This window comes from Myotis brandtii, unplaced genomic scaffold (assembly GCF_000412655.1).
Source record: "Myotis brandtii unplaced genomic scaffold, ASM41265v1 scaffold157, whole genome shotgun sequence".
NCBI lineage: Eukaryota > Metazoa > Chordata > Mammalia > Chiroptera > Vespertilionidae > Myotis > Myotis brandtii.
Genome location: NW_005355708.1, coordinates 4,821,685 through 4,832,254, shown reverse-complemented (window position 1 = coordinate 4,832,254; position 10,570 = coordinate 4,821,685). Strand labels below are relative to the sequence as shown.

The window sequence follows — 10,570 nt, the reverse complement described above, 5'->3', positions numbered from 1 at the left end:
GCAGCAGGCGGGGAACCTTGGCTTCCTCCATCACTGGAGCAAGCAAGCCTCCTGTTCGCTTCAGCTGCCTGGCTGCTGGCCGCCATCTTGGTTGGCAGTTAATTTGCATATCTCGCTGATTAGCCAATGGGAAGGGTAGCGAAGTTACGGTTAATTACCATGTTTGTCTATTATTAGATAGGATAGCCAGCCCACCAAAGCCATTTCTTTATGTGTACTGAGTAGATAATATATCAGATGAAAATAACATTTTTTTCATTTAGTTATTAGTTTTGTATAGTTTTATGAGAGCAAACTGATAAAACATTTTATTGGCTAAGTTAAGTGTGTATGCTGATTTGTAAGATTGATGAATTTACTATTACATGTTATTTGAAAATTGTTACAGATAATTAATGCTAGGCACAATTGTTTTTATTCTCATCTTCCTTTAAGCCTATCGGGAACCTGATTATTCATATCAGATGGCCGTACGTTTTACCACAAAATCTTGTGTAGGAAGAAATAATGAACTGTTTTTTACAATGCTGAAGAAAATCTTGAATAATTTAATTTCTGATTTGTCTTGCCATATCAAACAACCATCATATAAATGCCATTTTGTCAAACGTCCAAAACATGGCCTCATACCTGAATTATTTATAGCCTTTCAAGGTAAAAAAAAATTTTAAACTTTTCTTTAATTTTATGAGTTTAATCTTGAACCATGACAGATTATAAAACTAATTACCATATTAATGTGAGCTATCTTACAAATAGTAGGCCTTAAATGTTTATTAAGCACTAAAGTATATAGTTAGTCTTTAATGGTTAAAAAATTAACACATTATAGTATTTACCTTCAATTGTGATATATGGTTCCTTATTTTTATAAATATGGCTTTTAACTATGCAGCTAAAATTTACCATAGCTTTTTACAGAATTTTATATTGGATTTTGGAGAACTTAATAAAAGGGAGGAACCAAAATAACTTTATTTTTATTTATTTTATTTCTATTTATTTTAAAGCCTTGTAGTTACTTCCATTAGCCCCCAGATGGAGTAAAATCATAATGCATAAATTATTTTAGTTTGTGCAACTTTATTACTTGGATCAGATAGATTCAACCCATGCACCCATTCATACTGAGTTCAGTATTTAGAGCTTTATTGGAATTTTTGGAAGTTTTTAGAATCCTTTTGTGAAGATGTCATTTTTCCTTTCCAGTTCATGCTTTTGTACCACAGTGGAAAAGTGCATGCAATGAAGCTGTAGACTGTGAAGATATCACTAATCATAATATCCTCCAGGTGAGAATTTCATTGTAAGGGGAACGTATTTGAATAGTCAATAACGCTATTCAAAATTTTTCTAACTAATTCAAAAATCTATTTCTCCATGTTGTGAATATTTGTCAATAATAAAGACATTCTACAGAAGTAGACTTAAATTATTCTTTTATTTTAAACACTTAAATATAAAGTATTATTGACTTTTGATTTTGGCTATTTATACTGAGATTGTGAGTCTTGGCTATTTCAAAATGCTTTGTTTTGGAATAGTACATATGGAATATTATATAGCTCCCTAAGTTAATATATATTTTTCAATGACAGTAGCTTGAAGAACAATCTCACAATCAGGTCATCCTAGGTTAAACCAGTGGTTCTTTCAAAACTGTATCTATGGTCTATATATATAAAAGCCTAAGCGACCATTAGGACCGGATGACCAGACGACCAGATGACCGGCCAGTAGCTATAATGCACACTGACCACCAGGGAGCAGACACTCAATGCAGGAGTTGCCCCCTGGTAGTCAGTGCACTCCCACAGCCAACCTCCCATGGCTGGCCAACATCTTGCGGTCCCTTCCCCCGGCTGGCCGGCCCGATTGGCCCTGATCTGGCCAGGCTGAGGGACCTCACCTGTGCACGAATTCATGCACCAGGCCTCTAGTGATCATAATAGTAGCTGTCTCCTCGGCCATTCTCAGAGGTTAAAGACATAGTCTAAAAAAATTCCTTCACACTCCTGGTCTAGTTCCTGAGCCCATAACCTTTATATTGTGCATGGGTTATGGGAAGCACTGAGTTTACATTAGTCCTTATTAAACTCTATGCTTAAAAAAATAAAATTTATTCATTAGTTTATAATGCTGATTAGAGAAAACGTTTAGTTTCCATTTTATTTGTTTCTTTGGAATTAGAAATAATAAATATTATCTAAAAATGGAATAGACATGCTGCAAATAATCCAAAACAAGTGTTTATTAATCTCAAGTTAATTTTTCTTAACCAGTTTACATATGAATTGATAATAGTTGGTAAGGTCAAGGCTAATTTTAGTATTAACATAACTTTCCAGGAATTCATCTTTTGTGTAAAACATGGATGGCGTGAGTGTGCTGATAGTACGTTTCATTGCCTCTGATGCAGGAGGAGAAATTGCTTCACAGTTTAGTCATTGTACTTCTCACTGCTATTTTAAAATATAGGCAAGAGATCGAATAGCAGAATTTTTCCGAAGCCAAGCATTTATTTTCTACCATGACTATAATAAAACTCGACCAGCTATGCATTTTATGGACCACAGTTTTCAAATGGCACGTATGGATAGCTGTCGTCCAGGCTTTGGGAAAAATGAAGGTCTACACAGTAATTGTGCTACCTGTTGCGGTAATTATAAAATATAAATATCTACAGATGATGTATTATAGAATTGTATACCTGAAACCTATATAATTTTATTAACCAACTCCAATAAATGCAATAAAAATTAAATATACATATATATTAATATTTAGGGTACTTAGAAGAACAAATTAATAATTCACTTAGGATAATTGAATTGAATCTTTATAGCAATCCTCTTACAAAAAAAGTTATATTTAACCAAAGAAAAGTAAAAATTCAAAGACCAAATTTCTAAATATAATTATCTTCATCTGTATTAATTCTTCCTAATATACTCTTTTATATTACAGAACATTTCTATAGTGTTCTGACTTAAGCTACTATACTGTGAAGGAAAACAGAATGGTCCTACCTAGAAAACAGAATTGGAATTAGGAACTAGAGAATTAGGCATAGGAACTCATAAATGGGGCACTGCAGAAGATACTATAAAATGCTGATACTAATGGGAAAGATGGGATTCTAACTTTCTCCTGCCTTTAAAATCATTAAATTACAATGTTTGAAATTCGTAAATATTCTCTATAACTTACTTGACAGAACATTACTCAATATATCATAGGTTTAGAAATGATGTGTTATTAAAGGCAGCTTTATACTATTGGTATAAAATACCTCTACTTGAAATTATAATAATCTACTCCATGTGTTTTCCTCTGCAGTGGTTTGTAGTCCTGGGACTTTTAGTCCTGCTGCTGATGTTACTTGTCACACCTGCATTTCCATCCTTGCCTACGGAGCTAAATTTTGCCCATAAACTTCAAACGAAAATTGCAATATGAAGACTAGAGGTGAAAGCATTGCTACTTGCTTGTGGAAGTGGGGGACATAAGATTTGTTCACATCCCAGAGCATCATAGTTCCATTAAGAAAGTTCAATGAGACCAAAACGTTGGAAAACATACATTTTAGAAACTAAAAAAGAAAAAAAAAGATAGTTGACATGGCATTTCTAAGAAGGCATTTAATCTAATATCTCCATTGTACAAAGGAACGTGTATTTAGTGGATGATTTTTAATGAAATGTTTTGTTTACAAACTGAATCTGTTGCTCTGTGCCTAAGACTATATTAAGGTCAAGAAGAGTAGCAAAGTATAATACAATAAAAACTTTGTACTTTCCATATATTAATTTGCTTGAAATCACTTATACAATATAAAAGCATATATATTACTTTTGTATTTAGAAGCAAAAAGTTCTTTTTTCTTTTTTCTTTTTGTCCGCAGGCAGATGTTCTATCCACTGAGTGAAACCAGCTAGGGCACTTCTTTATATCTTTGATTGAACAAAAGTTTTTAATGTTAATATAGTTATAATTTTGCCTTTCACATTTAGGTCTGAAATATACCTGGAATTTTTAGAGATGCTGGGTGGTAGGAATCAAATTTCATTTTTTATCCACGTGGTTACCCAATTGTCCTGGACCATTTATTGAAAAGTCTAGCCTTGACATATGTTCCTCTCTCTCTCAATATCTTCTTCTTCTTAAAGCACTCCCTTTAACATTTCCTACAATGCTAGTAGAAAAAATAAAGTAAGGAAAAGTCTAGCCTTTCCCCACTAATCTGTAATGATACTTCTCCCATATATCAAGTGTCTGTTTATGCATGAGAATCTATGTCTGAGCTGTTTGTTGTTTCTGCTTATTCTTGCTCATAGTGTCATTTCCTTGTATGCTTTGTTATTTTTTACTGGGAACTACTCTTGTCCTTTACATGTTTTTTGTGGAAATGAAAATAACTTCCTCCAGAAAAGATTTGTGTTTAGTTCTGACAGGTATCTGGGTACACAACCAATCCTGTTCCCTCATAAACTAAGTCTGCAATTTGAGATACTCTGAAACACCCAGATGATGAAAATGCAGGCTAAGTTCTGTGAAAAGACTAGCCTACGGCCACAATATTTCAGAACTTTTGTCCTTTTTATAAACCTCTTCTTCACTCAATCCCAAAAGTCTTCCCCACAGTTTCCTGCAGGTGAGGCCAGGGCTGTGGGTTTACTGATGGTTCACCCTTACCTTAATGAGATTCCAGTTTAATATGGAGAATGTCTCCTTTTATTAGACTCCCCATCTTGGATGGGTCCTTGGCCTTGACTTCTGGACCACAAGGCTGGCCAAACTGAAGCCCCAACTTACTCAGATTTGCAGATCTCAACCCCCTTTACCTGGGGTAAAATTGCATTAGTGTTCTGATACTTCATTTATCTCCTAGGTCTCCTTTTCACTTATATTTTGGCTTGAGCTTCTTTATCTTGTCAGTAAGTACATGCTTTTTATGAGTGTTTTGCCCTGGCCTAGCTCAGTTGGTTAAAGCATTGTCCCGATAAGCCAAGGTTGTGGGTTCGATCCCAGGTCAGAGCACATACAAGAAACAACCAATGAATGCATAAATAAGTGGGACAACAATCTCCTCTTCCTCTCTCTAAAATCAATAAATTTAAAAAACCAATGTTCTTTCATTTGCTCAGCATTATGTCTGTGAGAGTCATCCATGTTGTTATGTATAGTAGTAATTTGTTCTCTTTTATTGTATAAATATAGCACAATATATGTATCCATCCTAATGTTATTGGACATTTGAAGAGTTTTTAGCTTGCCTCTTATATTAACGTTTAATAGCACAATATATGTATCCATCCTAATGTTATTGGACGTTTGAAGAGTTTTTAGCTTGCCTCTTATCGTTTTTGTATATGCGTGTCTTTTGGTGAATATGTCACTCATTTCTCTTGGGTATATGCCTTGGAAGTGGAGTTGCTGGGTCATAGGCATATGTTTAGTTTTGGTAGATACTGTTAGTCTTCCAAAGTGGTTGACCAATATATACTCCCAACAGCACTTATGAGAATTCCTGTTGCATAAATATTTTTACAAGCTTAAAAGAAAAAATAACTCTAGCTCAAAAGATACAAAATAAATCTATGTTATATCACCCTAGCTTCATGTTTATTTTTTAATTTATTTTTAAATATATTTTTATGGATTTCAGAGAGGAAGGGAGAGGGAGAGATAGAAACATCAATGATGAGAGAGAATCATTGATCGGCTGCCTCCTGAACACCTCCTAACTGGGGATCAAGTCCACAACCTAGGCATGTGCCCTTGACTGGAATCGAACCCGAGACCTTTCAGTCTGCAGGCTGATGCTGTATCCACTGAGCCAAACCGGCTAGGGCTAGCTTCATGTTTAAATTACCATTTTAAAAGCTGTTGCACAGGAAAAATGTTAACATACCTCAAAATGTGAATAGTGGTTGTATATTAGATGGAAAAGAGGATCAACTTTGACTTTGAGAAATATTTGAAATCCTTTATAACAAGCATATGTCTTTTACTTTTAATTACATTGTCTTAAAAAATATTAAATAGAACTAAAAGGCACCCCTCAGCCCTGCACCTCCCGGCTTGCACTCCTTTAATGACTTTCTAGCTTCCAAAGATGTGTTGAAATCCCTTACCTGCTGCCTCACTCCTTTTATTCTTGTGGGTTTATGTCGTTTCTATTGCTTTACTGTCATTAAGTGAAGTTTCAAGAAGGAGAGGAAATAAATATGATCAATCTTCCACTTTTAATCAGAATTCTATGCATACAATCCAGTCTGGTTTTGTACATTATCATGTGGGGAATGGGATGTATCGAAGAAGAGCCAGGTGCTTGTTCTAAAGACCTCATTCTGGTGACTTGGGGAAGGTGGGGGGGTGAGGATGGACTGGGAGGGGAGCACCCAGAGGTGTGTGGGGAGAATGGTTAAAAAGCTAAGTTCACTCAATGGTTAGAGCATCAGCCTGCAGACCGAAGGGTCTCGGGTTCGATTCCTGATCAAGGGCATATACCTTGGCTGCAGGTTCCCCAGCCCCCTTAGGGGCACATGTGGGAGGCAACCAATCAATGTGTCTCTCACGTTGATGTTTCTCTCTCTCTCCTCCCCTCCCCCCTCCCTTCCACTCTCTCTAGAAATCAATGGAAAAAATATTCTCGGGTGAGGATTGAAAAAAAAAAAGAGCTAACAGGAAGGCACAGAGGCAGGCTTCTCACTCAGCTGCAGCAGGATGGAGACAGCAACATAGAGGGCATAGAGAGTCTCAAAGGCACAGCCCACATCACAGGGCTGCTCACCCCAGTTCTGCTCCAGGATAGACTCCACCTGGAAGGAAACCCACCAGACTGTAAAAGCTAGAAACATAGAAACATACCAGCAATGCCTAATATTTGGCCACATTCCTGAACCCTGAGCCCATAGCAGACACAGTCATCCAGCAGGGCCCTCTTTTCTGCAGGCCTGGAGACCTGATACTCTCAGCATAGTGACAGGTACTGCTAACCAATCAGTTTGGCACTTAAGATGGTACCAACTGCCTCCTGGGACTAACAGTTACACACACACACCCCTTGCACATTCCTAATTGTCCCAGAAACTATATGCCACAAACCAGCTTGATGGACATGAGCTGACAAAGAACTACAAAGTCAGGAGGGACAGAATCCTGGGACTTCTGGGTCCCTTGAAAGCATGGGCATTCACTTCTACTAAGGCCTGGCCCTCAGCCCAGACTCTCTTACCCGGTCCTTCATCAGGGGCAGGGTCCCCTTCTTCAGGGTCTCAGCCATAAGCTCCTTCTCCTCAGACAGCTCTGAGGGTAAAAAAGAGGGAGAGGCACACAGTGGGACAGGGCTTCAGTGTCTGATCAGACCCAAGACAAGAGGTTCCAGAGAGCTCCTGGGAGTGCGAGATGGGAGTATTTCCAAATGGGCTCCTGGGACTAACAGTTACACCCCACCCCTTGCACATTCCTAATTGTCCCAGAAACTATATGCCACAAACCAGCTTGATGGACATGAGCTGACAAAGAACTACAAAGTCAGGAGGGACAGAATCCTGGGACTTCTGGGTCCCTTGAAAGCATGGGCCTTCACTGTGGCTCCTGCTTCCCTCTTAGCCTCCAGGAGGTCAGAGACTGTGCCAAGGGGGAAGAGGGGGCAGTCCCTCAACCCCTGGTCTGGGGAAATGGCCAGTTTCTGAAATGTGATGGTTTATTCCTCACAAGAGGTAAAGGCAGTGTGTAACACCCTCCTGCCAAGATTTGGTTTCCCCACAGACCCCTCTGCTCAGCATGTCCTCCACATCAGCATCCATCCAGACTCCTCCTCACCCTTCAAGGCTTCCAGGAACTCCAGAATGGCTTCTACGCATGCCTCAACCAAGATGCCAGCAGCATTAAAAAGGCTACTCAGGAGAGGACCTGCTGGGCCCTCCATCTGCAGCTCATCGGAGGTCAGGACTTTAAACACCTATGGCCAGGAGATGGGAGATGAGCACAAGTCCCACTAAAGCAGATTGTCTGCAGTGTGTCCGCTGCCCTCCACCTAGCCTTCTCCCTCTCACTGCCCAAGTTCTTTCTTGGGTCTCTTACTTTTTCATCTAGATCCTTCAGCTCCTCATCTGTGGTGAGGCACTTAGTGAGGTAGCTTAGCACATCTCGCTCCTCTTCAGGCAGATCCTGGGGACCACTCACTGTGTCCTGCACCTTCTCCTTCATGTTTCTTAAATCCTCCAAGTTCAAAGACTTTCCTATAGAAGCAGCAGTTAAGAACCCAACCTACCCAGCCCAACAAGCTCCATTACCAAGACCCTACTCTTCGTCTATGTTTCTTCTGGAGAACACTTCTGTATCTTCCCTTCCTCTAATCTTTTCCTGTTAAAATGAAGCACCTTTCTTCCCAAACACCCACCATCATTGCTGCCCGTTGACCCCACTTCCATCTCCCTAGCTCACCCCCAGTCTAGTACCAACCTCAAATTCTTCTCCACCTCCCGGAAATCAAAGCTTATTGAGTCCTTACCTTTCAAAGTGAAGTCTTTAGATCACACTAAGAGTAGTGAGGATTTAGAAGAAGTTAGAGCAGTAGTTCTTAGCCTTGACTGTACATGAGAATCACCTGGGAAGTGATTTTAAAAATCCTGATGCCCAGGCCATACCCCCCAGATCAATTAAATCAGAATTTCTGGAGGTGGCACTCAGGCATCACTACTTTTAAAGTTCCCCTAGGTCAGTGGTCAGCAAACTGTGGCTCGCGAGCCACATGCGGCTCTTTGGCCCCTTGAGTGTGGCTCTTCCTAAGCCTTAGGAGTACCCTAATTAAGTTAATAACAATGTACCTACCTATATAGTTTAAGTTTAAAAAATTTGGCTCTCAAAAGAAATTTCAATCGTCGTACTGTTGATATTTGGCTCTGTTGACTAATGAGTTTGCAGACCGCTGCCCTAGGTGATGTCTATGCACAACCAATGTGTTTAGAGGAGACAGATGCAACCCCCAGACTAATGCTAAAACCTGCTTTGGGCCCTGACCTACCTTTCTCCCCTCAAGCCTTCCCCCCCAACCCACACACATACATACTCAGCCACCCCACCTGAGCTCCAGTCCTTGAGGCCAGAGGGCTCAAGGGTGAAGGGTGCAGCCACCCTGAACATAGCTGGCTCCCATCCTTACCTAAACAAGATGCACCACCATCTTCCTCTGCAAAGAAAGGAAAAGTTATCTCAGAGAGTATTTAGGTCACCTCCAGCCCCCTGTTGATATTCTCTTCCCAGTGATGGAAGTTTTCATTCCTGGACTCTGGGCCCTCACTGCCCATGCCAGGGAGCCTGTGTCCTCCTCCTTGTGTGTAAATGACAAGCACTATATTTGCAGACCCATCCCCACATCCTCAGAGATAGGCAGCCAGAGGACTATGCATAGATGATTGAAAAAGAAACAAGCCCAGAGAAGGTGTAGCATGCTGTCAGTACTCAGCAGACATGTGTCAGAGCAGGGACTTGGATCTGTCTCCCAACTCTTCTGTTCCGGCACATAGAATGACAGAGATTCACTTCTCCGAGCTAGCAAGGCCTTGCCAGGACTGAACCTGTAACTTCTACAACTTCCGGAAGTTTTTTGAATTTTCAACCACATCTAGACCTCACTATCCCTTCCCAAGGTCTGTCAGGCAGTACAATTCTTCTGGGATCCAGGAAAGACTGAAATTCCAGAGGAAGCCACATTCTGAATCACAGGGATCTTCTGGTCTAACCCATTCATTTTAAAGTCAGGATAACCATGGCTCAGGAGGCTCTAGAGCTAATGAGTGAGAGAGCGAGGACTAGACCCTAAGGCCATCTGACTCCCCAGTCCAGTGCTATCATGTGAGAACTGGCCATGTAATTCAAAAGTGCTTCCCAGGGCTGTGATCCCGGGGCCCAGCACACTGACCCACACGGAGCAAGCCGACGTTGCCAGAGTCTGGAAACTCTACGCTAACATGCAATCCAACCTACTTCTCCAACAGGCACTTTTTTTCTCCTGCCCTTACCACAGTCCCCATCTCTGGTGCATCCTATTACAGTCTTAGTCTTAATAACTATATTTCCAAGCCATTTGTTATTTGTTATCCTGTTTTTAAAAATAGTATCCTTGCCCAATGTAGAATAAAGAACAGGAGGCCCAGAAGCTCACTCACCTTCTGGAAAGAATTTTGTTTTTCTGGAGAAACAAATATCTAAAGCAATAAGAGAGAGAGAGAGAGAGAGAGAGAGAGATTGGTTCCAGTATCAGAAAGACCAGTTTTCTCTAAGTTCCTCTTTCTAGTCACTCCCCAATCCTCCCCCTCAAAAATAAACAGCCCTGGCCGGTTTTTCTCAGTGGTTAAGTGTTAGCCCTAGGACCAAAGGGTCTCGGGTTTCATTCCCAGTTAAGGGCATATACCTTGGTTGCAGGTTCGATCCCACGTGCAGAGGCAACCAATTGATGTGTCTCTCACACATGAATGTTTCTCTCTCTCTCTCTCCCTCTCTCTCTCTCTCTCTCTCCTTCCTTCCCTTCTTTTCTCCCTCCCTCCTTCCCTCCTTCCCT

At 40.4% G+C, this 10,570-nt stretch overlaps 2 protein-coding genes across 2 annotated transcripts in view; one reads left to right on the top strand and one right to left on the bottom strand.

Moving 5' to 3' along the window:
• ZPBP2 (zona pellucida binding protein 2) overlaps positions 1–3,686 on the top strand; it is an 8,166-nt gene extending 4,480 nt beyond the window's left edge. The window contains exons 5-8 of the mRNA XM_005861882.2: positions 436–654; positions 1,210–1,292; positions 2,479–2,659; positions 3,340–3,686. Of these exons, the coding sequence (XP_005861944.1) occupies positions 436–654; positions 1,210–1,292; positions 2,479–2,659; positions 3,340–3,434 (578 nt within the window). The 3' untranslated portion in view covers positions 3,435–3,686. The remainder of the gene's footprint in view (positions 1–435; positions 655–1,209; positions 1,293–2,478; positions 2,660–3,339) is intronic.
• A 2,942-nt stretch (positions 3,687–6,628) lies between these two features.
• The window catches only part of GSDMB (gasdermin B), a 7,132-nt gene continuing 3,190 nt past the window's right edge, over positions 6,629–10,570 (bottom strand). Inside the window, exons 2-6 of the mRNA XM_014536150.1 lie at positions 9,173–9,199; positions 8,092–8,617; positions 7,831–7,969; positions 7,241–7,311; positions 6,629–6,824 (exon numbers count right to left, since the gene is read on the bottom strand). Coding sequence (XP_014391636.1) covers positions 6,684–6,824; positions 7,241–7,311; positions 7,831–7,969; positions 8,092–8,217 — 477 coding nt within the window. The 5' untranslated portion in view covers positions 8,218–8,617; positions 9,173–9,199 and the 3' untranslated portion in view covers positions 6,629–6,683. The remainder of the gene's footprint in view (positions 6,825–7,240; positions 7,312–7,830; positions 7,970–8,091; positions 8,618–9,172; positions 9,200–10,570) is intronic.